This window comes from Pelophylax lessonae (genome assembly GCF_965119305.1).
Source record: "Pelophylax lessonae genome assembly, chromosome: 2".
In the NCBI taxonomy this organism is placed as follows: domain Eukaryota; kingdom Metazoa; phylum Chordata; class Amphibia; order Anura; family Ranidae; genus Pelophylax; species Pelophylax lessonae.
This window is the reverse complement of record NC_138769.1, coordinates 550,277,164-550,293,816: the sequence shown is the minus strand read 5'-3', so window position 1 is coordinate 550,293,816 and position 16,653 is coordinate 550,277,164. Positions and strand designations below refer to the sequence as shown.

Sequence of the window (16,653 nt, the reverse complement as noted above, 5' to 3'; positions counted from 1 at the left end):
CCTAAAAAAAGCACTAACAGAAAGAAAACCACAAATGAATGTCCTAAATAAATACCCCCCTAAACACGTATTATGCTAGGTACACTTGCATGAAGTTTCTCAAACTTTTCTTCTGGTAGGATTCTTCAAGCATCTGTGGAGCCCCAGCTTCACAACAGACTTGGCTATCTGTTTGCCATTGTGTCTTCAAGTAATCCGCTGGTTCAGTAATACTGATATCAAGGTTCTGTGAGGGTTCTGTATAATGCAGTTATGTTTTATTATTTGGTTTTGCTGTCATGCTGCAAAATAAAACTTGGGGCTACTCAGAATCCTTTCAGAGTGTACTGTGTGATGGATAAGAATCTGCCCATATTTCTTGGCAGTGACAGTGTCCTCAATTTTAACCAAATCACCAGTCCCGTTTGCAGACTGGCAGCCCCAAATCTGAAGGCAACCTCCAACCAAGCTTTGCTGTTTGCCTGCAGATAGTTATAAACATAAAATTCCATTGCCCTTTGTGAGTAAACTCCTTCGTCCAACATTAAGGGGGGGGGGGGGGGCGGCAGAACCAACACTTTGTGTCTATAGACGCAGACAGTGAGGCTTGGGAGTGAGCCCGCATGAGTGCCCCTGTAGAAAGTGGCTATCTTTGGGAGCACTAGCCAAAGAGGAGGAGCTAGGAGCACCAGCAGGGGGCCCAAGAAAAAGAGGTTTGCGGCCAATCTGTCCTATGTTTTTATGCAGTTGAGTCGCTTAGCCTTGTTTCCACATCAGAGGTATGGCTTTATGGCCGCAATTCTTCCACTTCTGGACACTTCTGGCAAGACTTCTCTAGACAGTAGATGGGTGTATCTGGGTGCCACTGATTTCCTCCATTTCTGTGCGAATGGCACTGCTGGACATCCTCCAACATCGAAAAGGAAGAAAGCATGATGTGTGTTTCGACTGCTGCATTAGGTTTTCTTGGCCGGCCATTGCATCTACAGTGCTCAACTTTACCCAACTCTTTGTGCTTCTTCAAAAAGGCTTGAACTGCACATCTTGAAACTCCAGTCTGCTTTGAAATCTTTACCTGGAAGAGACCTTGCTGATGCAGAAAAACTACATTGTGTCCTGTTGCTGTGCTCAGTCTTGCCTTAAGGCCCGTACACACGTACTGATTGTCAGCCGTAAATATTCGGCCAACGTCCGATCGGCCAATTGTCGGCTTGTTAATATGATGCTTCCAACAACCAACTGCGACTTTTCAGCCGAACAAAATCTGGTCTGCATGCTATAAAATTTTTGTTGGCCAACACCAGAACGGCCGATTGTTCGTCAGTCAGTACAGATTTCGGCCGACAAAAGCCAGATGAGCAAGACTGGGCATGCTCAGAGAAGAAAAAACACACGGAAAGTTAACCATCACATGACATCACTTCTGAAGTTGGTTGTTGTTGGCCGACAAAATTCGTGTGCAGTCTTGAGCAATTTTCAACCAACACAACAGCACTGGACAAAAGACGGCCGATCGTTCAGCCGACAATCGGTACGTGTGTACGGGGCTTTAGTGAATGACCTGTGCCGTGAAACTGTCTTCCACAACCTCACCTTAGTAGCAGAGTTTGTCAGTTTTAAGCCTCATACACAGCTATTTTTGTTTCAGGTAATGACGGTGTTTCAAGCTACATATGAAATTGATAATCATTGGTATAATTGGTTAATCATACTCCAACCCTACAAAATCCCTGACTTTATTCAAGTGTAAGAACTGATGCTGGTTTGAAGCCAAAAGGGTAGTCACACCAAATATTGATTTGATTTAGATTTTTCTTCTGTTCATTCACTTTGCATTTTGTTTATTGATAAAAATAAACAATGGCAATTTATATAATTTTAGAGCCCATTCAGACTAGCGCGACACGACTTTGGGGGGCGACCTGTGAAGTCGCGTGCACCGCGACTTCGGCACGACTTGCAGAGACTTCACATAATGGAAGTCTATGCAAGTCACTCCGAGGTCGCCCCAAAGTAGTACAGGCCCCTTTTTCCAAGTCGGAGTGACTTGTGTCGCTCCTATTAGAACGGGTCCTGTGCTAATCAATGGACCGCGACCGAGCCTGACTTGTCAGGCTGACAAGTCGCGCTAGTGTGAATGGGCTTTAAAGCATTCTTACTTTACAGTATTTCTTTACATCAGCTTAAAATGTTTGCGCAGTACTGTGTGTGCGCAATAATATACACACATATATATATATGTCCAAAATATTAAAATAGCAGAGGAGTGTTATTTGCAGAACACACCTGCCTGGTTTCCCTTAAAACAGAATTCCACTCATTTTCTAAGAATGGACTTACAAATCTTGACAGGCCAGGAGCTCATTGAGAGACAAAAGTAATGGTTAATCTTTGGGTTATACTGCTGCCTATAAGGATTGGACACAGACAGAAAAAAAAAAATTGTGGGCTAGCTCAGGATAATCCCTCCTCAGCTATGCGGTTTAAACATTTACTTTTTTTAGCTGGCATTTTATCTTCAATGTTTTTATCGTCTCTACATTATTGCTATGAATGGTCTGTAGAAATGCAGCTATCTGGCACAGCCATTACCAGACCCCGCTGGAGTGGATGTTGTAGGGCTAGTCCTGAAGTGATCCCTGGGTACTGCTTTTGTAGCAAATAGGTAAAAAAAAAAAAAAGAAGAAGAAGAAGAGCATGGACATTAATAGAGGTGGGACCTGTGTGCCTCATTGAACTGCAAGAAAAAGATTTTGGGTTAAAAAAATCCTATTTTCTCTCTCATCCATTAAGGCTTTTATCTTTGAGATGTCCAACTGAGGTGTGGACAACAGAAAATTATGCTCACAGGCCCAAGAAAACTGGGATATGACTTCAACTCCTAGAACTGCCAGAAGGACCTTACGCCCGAAGTTGGCATCAGTAAGGCCCGAACATCCACCTCATAAAACTTAGAGAACATGTAAAAAGACCAGGGGGCAGCCTTGCAAATCTAGGCAACAGTATCCCGATACCAAAAAAGCTCAAGAGGCACCCACAGATCTAGTAGAATGCACCTTGATAGGAAAGGGTGGAATCCGATTCTTGAGACCTTTGGCTTGAAGGGAATCAGTCTTTCTGAAGGTAAAGGACCCAATTTAGATCCTAAAGATCACTTAATGATCCTGAATCTAACATGGGGAGCTACTTGGAAGACACCATAAACAAAGACCTTAATCAAGGAATGAGAAACCATCTGTATCTGAAACAGGATATAAAGAGCACCTGTATTTTCACTTTTGCAATCAAAATTAAAAAAGAAAAACTAAACATTTGTTATGTTTTCTTATTCACACAACAGGAGAGGTGTCATGGCTGACTGCATGAGCCCAAGTGAGCCTGTCTCAAGCCTGTCCTCATTAACATACAATGCAAGAAGTCCAGCCGTTTCCATCCACCTTGAACTTTTTGGAAGGGCAAACTGTTCAAATCTAGTTATTAATATTAGGAAAGATCTGTCTAAACAGTACAGACAGGGTTAATTATGGCAAATGCAGCAGTCTAGCCCCATGATAAAGAAAACTACCTAGTATTTTCCTTGCTGGTGGGTCCAAAACAGGACATCTAGAAAAAAAAATAAAAATAAAGCTGCAAGTTTCTTTCTGTTTTTTGTTAAACGATGTGAATGAGGGGACATGTAACAAATAGGTGTTAATTTGGGAGTAAGTGTCGGTTCACACTACCGCGACTTGTCAGGCGACTGGTCAGCCTGGCAAGTCGCGGTCCATTGTGTGCTACGGGAACCGTTCTAATAGGAGCAACAAGTCGCTCCGACTTAGAAAGTACTTCCTGTACTACTTTGGGGCGACATCGGAGCGACTTGCATTGACTTCCATTATGTGAAGTCCGTGCAAGTCGCGCTGCACGCGACTTCACAGGAAGTCTTGCGGCGGTAGTGTGAACCGGCACTAATGGCAGAAGACTGCAACTGTTTGGTTGTAATGCAGTCTGGTAAGGACTAGAGTAACTCAGAATCAGACAGACAATCTTAGCAGCTGTTGGCTCAAGGGCCACGACAAACTTGCGTTTTAGAACAAAGACAAGAAAGCTCCCTACACAGAGCCAAGTGCCCAAAAATCATGTCCAGGCCAATATAAGTCGGTCATGGCACTCCAAAAGACTGCGGATAGACTACATTGGAAAGTTGCATTTGTAGAGACCTGTTATAGCAGCAATATGTAAAAGAGTAAAAAAGGAAAAAAGATAAAATCCAAAACAAAAAAAGTGATATTTACACCTGCTAAGCATGTCCATGTGATTAGGACACCAGCAAAAAAGGTATGCTGGTAGAGAGAAAGGTTATCCTAGACTGGGCTACATTTCTTTGTTTGCAATTGTATTCAACCTTTCTGTAGTATAATCTGAAGGTTAAAAGATTTCCAGTGTCCCTCAATGGGGGAACCAAAAAAAAAAAAATGGTTTCAATGCCATAACATATGGTAACTTTAGTTCCAAGAATAATGCAGCTCGGAGATGGAGAAACCACTAAACCACTAAAATAGCAGCAACGGAGCCAACCATACCAATTAATGAGCGAATAATAATTAAAAAAAAAAAAAAAAAAGGAGTTGCCTTTATCTGGTTTCAAGGATGAACACACAGGCAAACCAGCAGGGGTTACCATCTTAACATTCTAAACAATAAAGTGAATAATGAAGCAAAACACATTTATGGCTATATATGCAATCTCAAAACTGCAGTAAATAAAACTAGCATTCGTCTAAGTTTAAGCATTTCTGATCTCAATAAAACATAACTAATGACATTTTCCAGTATATTCAAAATTTTCTATAAATAGAATCTAAAACATTAAAGTAATATTTACACATTGATTTTATTAGATCCTATAAACTTGCCTCAAAATACAAGTTAAGAATTTCAGAGGGCTCGTCGCAGGATGAATTTAAGGTAACCATCAATTGGTTGATTGTGTTCATTGCAGCTCTGTTGAAATAAAAAAAAAAAAAAAATAACTAAATAAAATAAATAAGTACATTAACCTCGTTCTACTTTTAGACTTAATTTTCTGGTTTAATTAGTAAAAAATTAGTTCAGATTTTTTTCCTCGCAAAGCCATTAACAAACAAAGGCCGTCAATCACTGGCTCTCTGTTCGACCCCTCCAGGACTGGCGCGCCTAGCTGTGGAGAGCATTGGAAGAAGCCTCCTACTTCACTGTAACTAAGGACACCACACTGAATTAAAAGCTTTCACCTACCTTGTTTGGGCATAAGGAAATATATCCTAGCACAGTGTTTCTCAAATCCGGTCCCCAGGGCAAACCAACAGACCAGATTTTATTTTTTTTGCAAACCTGGCCTGTTATTGTGCCCTGAGGACCGGAGTTGAGAAACACTGCCCTAGGAGACTGAGTAGTAACAGAGTTGCATATCTATAGACTATAATCAAGCACACCAATAATCCCAGAAAGGACACGGCTTTAATAAAGAATCTAAGACTGTTCATCACAGTCTCTGGAAAAGTAAGCCCATTTTTGTTCAATTCTTTAATTCAACTACTTGGATCCCCCTGCAGGTGTGGCAATAAAATATTTCCTGCGCCCTAGCATAGGAAAACATGCAAGGTATAAAAGTGTTACTATTTATTGTGTGTGAATACTTTTCATAAGCTTTCTAAGATAGTTTTTCATCATTTTAGCTATGTCTGAAGTTACCCATACACACTATATCCTAGCCACAAGAACATTCTGATTCTTGTAGTCCGTCCACGGTTACACATCCATCACGAATAATGTGAAAGACACCAGACAGGATACTTTATACCACTATTTGTCATACATTGTACCACAATATTTCTATATGACCCTTCAAGCCAAAAAAGGCACAGGTAAAAGCTCACATTCTTTGTACCTACCAAATCAAACATTACCACCAAACCTTTAGCAATATTATATACAAAGCATGAAAATAATAATCTTAAAATGTAAAGGTCTCAGTTTAATCAAGATGCTTAGACATCTTGGGTCTTTCACAAGGGCGTCATCAGTTTGGTTACGAAAAAACTGATAAACAGGGATTCAGATTACATCAGTCTGCACATTCAATGCGATGCAAATTCAGCCATACAATCTGTATGGCTTAATTCGCATTGCAGGTGATTTGCAGAGCAGTGCGGTGCGGTGCAAATCACAATGCGATGTCTGACATCACTATAGTGTGAACCGGCACTAAACGTAAAAGTTTATAGCCTTTGCGGATGGACCTGAATAGATATGGATGTAGGCCTATAGACCTACATTGTGGTTCAGTCTGGATCTGACTGAAAAGGGACAGGCAGATGGAGACTGAACGCCTGTGTGAAAGGGCCCTTAGAGCTGTTCTGTTTATCCATTTTCCATCTCTCAGTTTTCAGGTGAAAATCAAACAGCAATTCATTCCTATGGGCTTACAGATGTAAACTGAACTGCCTGGATGGGTGGGTATAAAATTGCACAAATGGGCATCCCTAGGTAGGCTGCACTTGCATGAAAACTGCCCTAAGTACTGCCCATATGTAATGGCAAGCCCCCATGATTGGAAGAACTGAAATCTAATGAATGAAAAAAGGGCAGGGCAATCACAGTAAGGCTGGAGAGGAAAGAGTTAGATGAGGGTAGATCTCCTCCAGCTAGGAAAGGAGGTGGGCTCGCTGAATTGCTGAACCTTTGAATGCGCACTAAAGGTAGCTCACAGTGTGCAGTAAAATTACAGAAACCTGTACACCTGTGCCATACCGAAGGTAAGGCTGGAGTTTAGTAAACACCCCATTGGCACGCAAAAGAGAGAGTATGATATGAGGTATACGCAATGGCTGACCTCCATCCCTGATGAATATACAGAGAGAATAAAAACAGTGGTCGTGGGGTCAGTCACTATACTAAATATCAAGAGAATATGAAATCACAGGATAATAATTTATTGAATAATTCATGATTGGCACAATAGTATAAAATACAGACAGAAATAATAAATATGGAAATGTACAGATGGAGGAGATCAAGACATGCGGTAAATAAATTCATATAGATACATTTCATAGTAATAAATACATATATCATAAATATTACATAACATAAACCCCACTCCAAGAGCAACTGTCTATCCCGGGGCTGAGGCAGGTAAAATCTGAGGGCACCAAGAAGAGGGAGGGGGAAGATGGCGGTGTGGTTGCCCCATGAAGTTGGCAATACCAGTCACCAAAATAGTTGCTCTTGGGGTGGTCTCATTTTCTCCCATAGTCATTGGGTCATTTCATACCATTTGTAAGTAGCTTGTACTTTTTTACATCCATACATACCTGGAGCAATCTGTTATATTCCTTCTGTTTATATGTGTATTTTGTATTCTAATAGTAGCCTTTATTTACAGATATAGATTTTAAATAACTCCTGACGAGTGGACCTAGAGCCATGAAACACGTAGAGCTTATGAATAGAAGATATACCATTTGCAGACTGACTATATGTTTAGGTTATATAATATATGTATTTACTACTATGAAATGTATCCATCTGAATTTATTTACTGCATGTCTTGTTCTCCATCGGTACATGTACATATTTATTATTTCTATCTGTATTTTATGCTATTGTGCCAATCATGAATTATTAAATAAATTATTCATTATCCTGTGATTTCATATTCTCTTGGTATCTAGTATAGTGACTGACCTCACCCAAAGTCCCACGACCACAGTTTTTATTCTCTCTGTATACCCCATTGGCAAGGTGTGATCATAGTCAGCACAGATTCATAGACTGAAGCTATCAAACAAATTGACTTTTTTTTATATAAAAAAAAAAAAAAAAGAAAGCAAAAACATTAAAGGAGATAGCTACACAGAATTTTAGCATGTCCTCTAAATACACTTTCCACTACCTACAAATCAGAGGAGCCCACCTCCAGCCATGAAATTAAGTGGGCTCTATGGATTGCTGAAGCTTTGAGGGCACACTGCAAGAAGCTTACAGTGTGCAGTAAAAGCATAGTCAGCAGTGTGCCCATAGTCAGCATGGATTTACAAAAGACTGAAGCTATTAAAGAGGAAGTAAACCCTCCTCTGACACTTTTACCTATAGGTAAGCCTATATTAAGGCTTACCTATAGGTAGTGTAAATATCTCCTATACATGTACCGTTTAGGAGATATTTACCTTACATGCAGCCAGTGACGTCACTGGCGCATTCGCTCTGAAGGAACGGCCGCTGGTGCCGTTTCTTCAGACCCCCGTGCCGTGACCGCCGGCTCCCACGCGCGTGTGACGTCAACGCGGCTCCAGCCAATCAGATGGCCGGATGCCGCGATCCCCGAAGACGGGCGACTTGACATGTCGCCCGTCATACAGGTGAGTGAGCGGCACGGCGGGGGCTCGTTCTTAGGTAAGTATTTCATAATGAGCTAATATGCGATGCATACTAGCTCATTATGCGTTTCTCTTTCAGGTTACAGAAAAAAAAAAAAACGTTCATGGGTTTACAACCTCTTTAAAGGAGAAGTACATCCAAAGCTCGTTTGGCTGTACTTCATCTGTTGATGACAGGAGTGCAGTTCGTTCTGTACTCTTCAGACCCGTTTTTCCACTGACAGTGGGCTGAATATGGTCAATCTGCCCACAACCCTGCACCAGCACCTGGCACAGCTGAGAGCCTGAGCTAGCCGCTCCAGCCCCCTTCACAGCCCAGCGCTCTAGTGAGCAAGGGGTGAGGGTGGGGCGCAGTGCAGAGAACCGGTGACTGACAGTCACCAGCTCTCTGAACACAGAGCTCTGAGTATCGAGCAATCAGCATTTTTTGATCGCTCGGTTCTCAGTTTTAGAGCCGGCAGGGGACCGATTCAGCATCGGACCAATGATGCGTCTATCTAGGTAGGTAGAATTCTTGAAAAAAAATCAAAATAAAAAAATGCCGAACTTTTTTTTTTTAACTTTCTTTTTATGGGAAAGTGAGCAAAAACTGACACAGGAGATTGTTACACAAAATGTTAGCATTTCCTCCAAACACCCTTTCCACTACCTACAAATCAAAGGCGCATGTGAAAGACAAACCTAAACCAACTTCCTAAACCAGTGGTTCCTATTCTTATAGAGACCAGGGCCCTTTTCTATCTTTCAAAAAGGTTCCATACCCAAACAGTGCTTAACAACAAAAAAAAAAAAATAATAATAAAATGTATTTTGATGTTCCTGTAAATTCCATATCTTGAATTTGATTCATAGACCACAGGGTATATGCCACTACCTTCAGAATATTAAATACTGGTGGTAAAAGCTTTGCTGGGTCCACTGCCTAGTGCCCCCCCCCCCCCCCCCCCCCACCACCAAGCTTGTGTTTTATTAGCAAGCAATAAAGGAGATCAAAGAATAGAGGGAAGAAACCGGTGTCCTGCACCGTACTCCAAGATCAGGCATGGAATTTCAAGAATTACTCACATCTTTATCGTACAGTACACAATAATCAATGGGATGCCCCCAAGCAATAATCAGAGGATGGGCACCAATACAGCTAAAAAGAAGCAACAAACAAGAGGGGCCAACAGACCCTAACAAACTGTTTACAATAGAAGCAACTTGTTCTAATGGTTTTGGAAAAATTTAAAAACCAATTGCAGACAAAGAAGAGAGCATAAAACTTTCAAAACACTGTATAGCTCCCAAAACCCAAATTCAACAGCAGAATGTGCTCAGGCAGAGGAGGGGGGGGGGCATTCATTTATCTGCAGAAGTGGAATCACCTGTAGTCCCTCATGGTGGTTAATTCTAGTGATATTGATTCTTTTAATACTCTTAACTTTCAGGATCTGGCTGTCAGATCCACTTTTGAGAGACTCTAATCTGATTCCATGGGTGTTTTTTATGGTATAGACATGGAAGACAAATAGAGGCAATAAGTATTTTTATCCAATAAATACTAAGAATACAGCAGCTGACATGTTCCAAAATCTAGTGGAAATGGACCTTCTAGATCTAAAGAGGAGGTCATCTACTTTCTCCACCCCAGCCATAGATAACTTAAAACAAATCTGAGAGAGAAGCCCTCACACAATTAAAACCATGTCAAGATTTAGTGATACATGAGGTGGACAAGGATAGAACAGTTGGTCATCCTATCTCACGAAGATTATAGGATTGAGGCTGTACGGCAACTTAGTGACACTTATCTATATACAGTGTCCGGAAAACAGACCCCACCAAAATCTTCAAACAACTGTCACATCATTTAGATATTGGAAAGGAGATGGGGTGCTAACATCTAAAAACAGCACTCTCTCTAATGGTGGATTTTCCGGTTACTCCAGTTTTCCACCATTTACCAAAAATCCAGTTAAAGACTGATCGATAGTTGCAGGCAATGGTTCTCTGATTGAGAAACTAGGTGAATGTGTTGACCAATATTTGCAATCACTTGTTAAAAGATGACAAGGTTACATTAAGAAAATGTCTACAGTACTATTACATACCAGGGACATTCACTGGCAGAAAACCTTTTTATGGGTTACTTTGGACATTAAATCCCTTTATGTATTCCCCATGACTTGGCAGTGGATGCTCTGAAATTCCATCTGCTTCATAGCATTTATGGTGCTGAGCTGAAGGAATTTTTAATCCCGTCAGTCAGCTTTTTACTACAACACAACTATTTCATTTTTGATCAAGTTTATTACCTACAATGTAGGGGAGCCTCCATAAGTGCGAATTTTCCCCATCACTGGCTAACCTGTACATGGGCAGGTGGGAGCAGATGTTTTTGTTCTCCCATTAAAACCCATGTGCAGGTGCTATTAGGTGGTATGGCAGGTTGTCAGATGATCTAGTTTGGGACGATGCAGAAGCAGATTTGTCATCCTTTGTATCCCACATTAATAACAACCATTTAAAATTTTGAATTTAGCCATGAGAGCAATGCCAGGCCAATTAACTAACTATCTAGATGTCACTCTTGTGGGAGACTACACTACTGGTGCTGTTCAGACTTGCACCCTTTATAAAAGGATTGCGCTTGTAACTCTCTACTTATGGCTATGAGCTGCCACCCTACTTTTACCATACAATTTATTTCTGATGAAGAGTTTTAGAGTGCAGAGGAATTTTTCTGGTACAGACAGCTTTGTGAAGGAATGGAATATCACTTCCAGACTTAAGGACTGGTATATGAATAGGGGTATTTCAATAGCATCAAGAAAGGACAGACAAGTACTCCATGCTGAGACGAACAATAAAAATTCTAACAATAGGAGAAGTCTGAATATAATAAGGAGTAACCTGGTCACCTTTGAACTTCTGTGAAAAAGTAGTAACAATCAAATTAGAGGGCTCATATCTAAATATATACCTATTGTTTCCGCAGATAAGGATCTTGTCCCAGTGATCTCCAATGGCTGCACGTTTTCTAGTAGGTGTGCTAATACCCTCGGCAATATCTTGTCCCCCAGCCTTTTCCAGTCACAAGAGAACTTGGCTAAACACCAGTGGCTCTTTCCATTGTGCCTTTAAAACCTGCCATTATTGTGACAAGCATAGAAGGAATAATAAAACTGTTTCCTGATGGATATGTAGGGAATTCAAAATTTGTGACACGAAAAATGTAGTGTATGTTGTAGAATTCACAACATGCACAATTTTTAATATGTAGGGTGCACCTCCTGAGCCCTTCGGGTCAGAATGAGTGAACATTATTGGTGCAAAAAAATGTTGGGTCACCTGCGCTAGGAGATAAAATATTTAATGAGAGTGAATACAACTAAAAAATTATATTCAATTATAACTAAAAAAATTCCTGCATGATATAGTGTTCAGCATCTCCTCTGGGATCAACACTGCTCCACTCCTCCCTTCTCTATTCCATCAATCCATTTGGTCTATGTTATGACTATGGACTTTATTATGAACTTTTATTGCTAAAATGGTGGCGCTTTTGCCACTGCACTTTTTTGTTATTGCACTTTCTTGACCCTTGGTGGCATTATTATATTTCACATAGGTGTGTATTAATCAATTTATTAATTTATATTTATTTTTATTTATCATATTTATTGGCATAGTTCCTTTAAACAATTTAATTACCCAGGGTTATCTACAGGATAGCATTTAGTCAGTATTATTGGCTTGGTTGTTTTTTTCTTGCACGTGTTTAATTAAAAGCACATATATTATAGCAAGCACTGTGCTGCGGGAGAAGGTACACCTGTATTCTCCCCCTCATTGGATTCTAATGGTGCAGCCTATTCTAGGGATACAAATCTATCCAATGTATCCAGGCATTTAAAATAAGCACATGCAGGAAATATAGACTCTTGTGTTTAGTGGTTTGGAAGGGGTTAATAAACTTCCCTGTGGTGGGGATGTCCACCACAGACTTCACAAAAGGGAGGTATGGTGGATCTTTACATTAGGCACTAGGACCCAGATGGCTTAAATTCCAGATGGGATGTGGATTTACTACTGAAAAATGTGTTTATTATAATGTGTTGTTTTTGACTATTTAATATGGTCTTGCAAATTCGTTGTAAAATACATTTTTTTGTTCTAGGTAATAACACTGATCTTGATATGAATGCATTGCTCCTATTGACGTCTCCTAGTGTGTGTGAGGTTTTCTCTTGATTTTGTATTACACACCCAATCTGAATAGACTCAAGTGCCGTTTTCTCTGCCCTCTGTTTATATTTTGATTTTAACTGAAGAATTGTAGAATTGCTGCTATCCACTCATACAATGGTGGAGTTTGCATTATATTATTATATGTCCCGTCTTTCATTTTGTAAATGTGCTGTGATTAGAGCTACATGCTAAAAGGAGTTGGCCCTTTTTAATATTGACTATTATGTAGCAATATAGACCTTCTAGTGGATTTTGGAGTTGCCGTCTGCATTTGTTTTTGAGTGATATATGCAATGGACGGAGGTAATTCAAGCCAGAGCACCCAGCAAAGGGTTTCATCTTTTATCCATGAGGCGCTTTTCTTGATGCAAGCACTGCACCTGTGTTTGATTTTCCTAGATAAACACCCATTGTAACACTATAGTAAGAATGGGGTTAAGCCAGCCATAGATGGTTTGAATGCCGGCTGGTTCAGAAGAAATCAGCTGAGATTCAAACCACCATTGGGCAAGCTAATTTTATCCAAGTCAATTCATTGATCAACTTGGGTACAACTAGCATGAAACCTTGTTCTTTCCCAAGCAGAAATTAGAGATAAGAACTCGGAGAGAAGGAAGACCGCAATTAAAATTATTTGTGCAACTTCTGTAAAGTTAGAATTAAAATAGGTTCCAGACATCTTTCTTTAGTTGGGGTGTCAATACACAACCCCTTCCCCACTATAATTAGTAACAAACCTTTAGCATTATGGAAGCTATTTTGCAGCCCTGGCAAGCTTAGAGGGGGAAGGTTTGCCACAACCAGAAAAACCCACAGTAGATGATGACTGCACCTGAGAGGGGCAAAAAAACAGATAGGGGATACCTATTCCAATGGAGATTGTAAACTTGTATAATGAGATCTGAACACTCTCCCCTAATTAGCTACCTCATTGCATTCCTCAAGGGAATTAAACAGAAGTTCACCCTCAAGGGGGCTTAAGCAAACCTTTCGCCCAACACAATCATCTAAGCTTTAGACAAATGCACAGAAAGTAAAAAAACATTCTAAAGATCTGATGGATCACATTCTCCATGACATCAACAAAAAATAAATAGGGCAGAGGGCAAGAGCTGCAAATTTCATCCCGAATTTCTCTATGACAGGTAACCATAGTTTGAGCAAACATTAAGGTGACAACAGCCGGCTTCAATAGAAAATGGTAGATTGAGTATCTTATGCAGGAATGGCAGGGCTCACAATAGGGATAGACTATTTCTTGTCAAATTCTGTATCCATAGGACACAAAGCGTCACAGTTTTCTGGAGAGCAGATTAGCCTCTCCAAGTTTGGCCAATATCTGTATAAGGCCCAGCTTACCAGATCCAAAGTAGGAAAGTCCTTTCAGGAAAAGGCCCTCTTTTTTTGATAATTTTTGAACATACTGTAATGAAGTGTATCTATTCAAAGACTAGTATGCACTGTCTCAGTACCTCTTTCCTCCAAGATCCTTAAGGCTCGTACCCACTTGACGAAAATCGGACAAAATATCCTCCTATTTTTCTCTCTCATGCTCAGCAGTCATAACCGTTTTTAGTTGACAGTGCATAATGTTCACAAAATTTCTCGGCCGACATTTGTTCCTAGACTTCCGGGTCGTCAGCAACTTCAGATCATGCGCGGTCTTCCGTATCAGATTTTTCGCGGACGTACTGCATACGCATTAAACTAAACTTGGTCGTCTGGGGACGGACGATAAAAATGTTGGCGTTTGTCCCTCCGTTTTATTTCGTTGAAAATGTCGGCATCGGCTGCTGAAAGTTGTGTACACACTAGCCGAAAATCGTACGATTTTTCCTCGAACGGGAATTTTCGGCAGATTTTCTACTAGTGTGTACCCCACTTTAGTTAGCTCAAGTTTTTTCAAGGAAGCCTGACATTTTCAAAAGGGCACATAACATTAAAACGTTATAGCACCCAACAAGCTTATGCAACACAAACCCAGATCCTCACAAAATTCCTTATTTGTTCACTGTAAAAGTGCAAAAATATTGGTTTTACATACCAATATATTCATCATGGGCAGGATAGTTTTAGGGAACTTGGGACTTACCCATTTGAATAAACAGTTCATCACCTGTTCCAAGGATTATGACCTACTTTATGGTATTGCATGTCCTTGCGGCTTTGCATGCATAGGCCACACAATAAGATCCTTGTTTAAAAGAATAGGCAAAACACACAGTCTCTTTAAAAGCAGTTCTCTTGAACACAGCGAGGTGAATTCATCAAAAACTGGAGCAGATAGAATCTGTAAGAATTGTAGCACATGGCAACCAAATTATCTTCTAGCTTTTATCCAAATTGCAGGTGGTATAAATGGTGCTACACCCTATTATTAATTACAATCACAAAGCACCTAAGTGTCTGGGATTTAAGGCACCAGATATCAAACTACATACATAATTTTACTCAAAGCAAATATCCAATCCTCTACAAACTGATTGCATTATAAATTAAGGTGATCAACCATTCTATCCCAAAAATAATGCTTTGGAAAAAGTCTTCGCAAAGAAAGAGGAGAAAAAAAAGAAGGGCCACCGATAAGCTCTACACGTTTCCCAGCCAAAGCCGCTTCAACAGGAGCAATACATATCAGAATCTATAATTCAGTTTATAGAACAGGACATTTATACAGCAAGATTGATTTTTGAGTATTTACCAGCACGCAGCCAGATAAAACAGCGCCCCCTGGGGAATTTCAATTAGTTCAATCCAAATAGTCTAACCCTTAAGACTTGTAAAACAGTCTCTTCAATTCCTCTACAGGTAAGTGTTAAAAAAAAAAAAAAACAAAATTGCAAGACTCATACCGGATTGGTTGACCCATGCCTAAAAAGTGGGTCTAATAAAGCTTAAATCGCACCAATGTCTTAGTGTCTTCCATATGTTTCTCCCTTACTCCTCACATGCATGAGTACCCTAATGAAAAAAACCTATATAGTGTAGTATCTTCTACAATACTACATACTCAAAAATTGTGCTCTCATGACACCATGTGTATATAACCACCATTGATCTGCAACTCCTTCTCCCCTTGTCTACTTGCTTACTTGGTCTACTTGCTCCACCGGCATATAAATTGCTCAGTGCCCCATGAATAAATCAAAAGCAGGACATGAAAAGGAAAAATATAGACTAATATTGGCGAAAATCCCATTTATTATGACCAAAATGCTCACACGGGTAAGCTGTATAGTAAGCAAGCTGGATAGTAATTTCAGCATTTAGGCTGGCAGAATAGGCACTGCTGGTTCAGGCATTAGAGTCTTAACAAGTTTACTTTGACAGGGTCAAGCACATTATGCCATTACTTTGCAGGGGACCAATTTTTTTTTTTTTTACGGTTTACTGTTGCTTAAACATTTTTACATTATATAGTATTGGGTTTGTCCATGTGCTAAGTGAATCTGTATGGGAGTGTTTTTTTTTTTTTTAGTAGTTATTCAGCTGCTGCACCTGCAGCCATCTAATCAGGAAAGAGGTAGGGTCTGCATCCCTTTAGCCATGATTTCCTTTGGGCAGTCTCCCCAAAAATAGAAATTTTGTTGCAAGGGATGCCAAAAATCTGACTTGTATCTTAGTGCAGACTTCTGGGAAAATCAGTAAGGCAAATCACACAAGCGGGAAATTACATTTCTGGGGGCCTTCTGTATACTACAGGGTGATTTATAAAGAAGTATATGTTTTCAATGCACTATAAAACAAGCAAAATGTAAGTTATTTTAGGTTACCGGCAACAGAATTGTGGGGGAATGTTCCAATTTTTAAGAGACAGTCACAGATGTTCTATATGTGCACCCTTAGTAACACGACACACATTGAGCCAGTAATCCATTTCCGTCCAAACGAGAGTAAAGATATCTGAATCAAGAGCATCGACAGTGGCTGTGATATGCGGTTTTTAACAGGAAATGCATTTCGGCACAAAATTCAAAGCGCTTTGTCTTGTCAAGGTCAGTGAGATTTTGCAACAACTGCACTTTGTAAGGAATCATTTTCA

At 40.1% G+C, this 16,653-nt stretch overlaps 1 protein-coding gene across 1 annotated transcript in view; it reads right to left on the bottom strand.

The window, feature by feature from the left end:
* The window catches only part of RB1 (RB transcriptional corepressor 1), a 328,442-nt gene that overhangs the window by 248,279 nt on the left and 63,510 nt on the right, over nucleotides 1-16,653 (bottom strand). Inside the window, exon 12 of the mRNA XM_082244844.1 lies at nucleotides 4,875-4,962. Coding sequence (XP_082100970.1) covers nucleotides 4,875-4,962 — 88 coding nt within the window. The remainder of the gene's footprint in view (nucleotides 1-4,874; nucleotides 4,963-16,653) is intronic.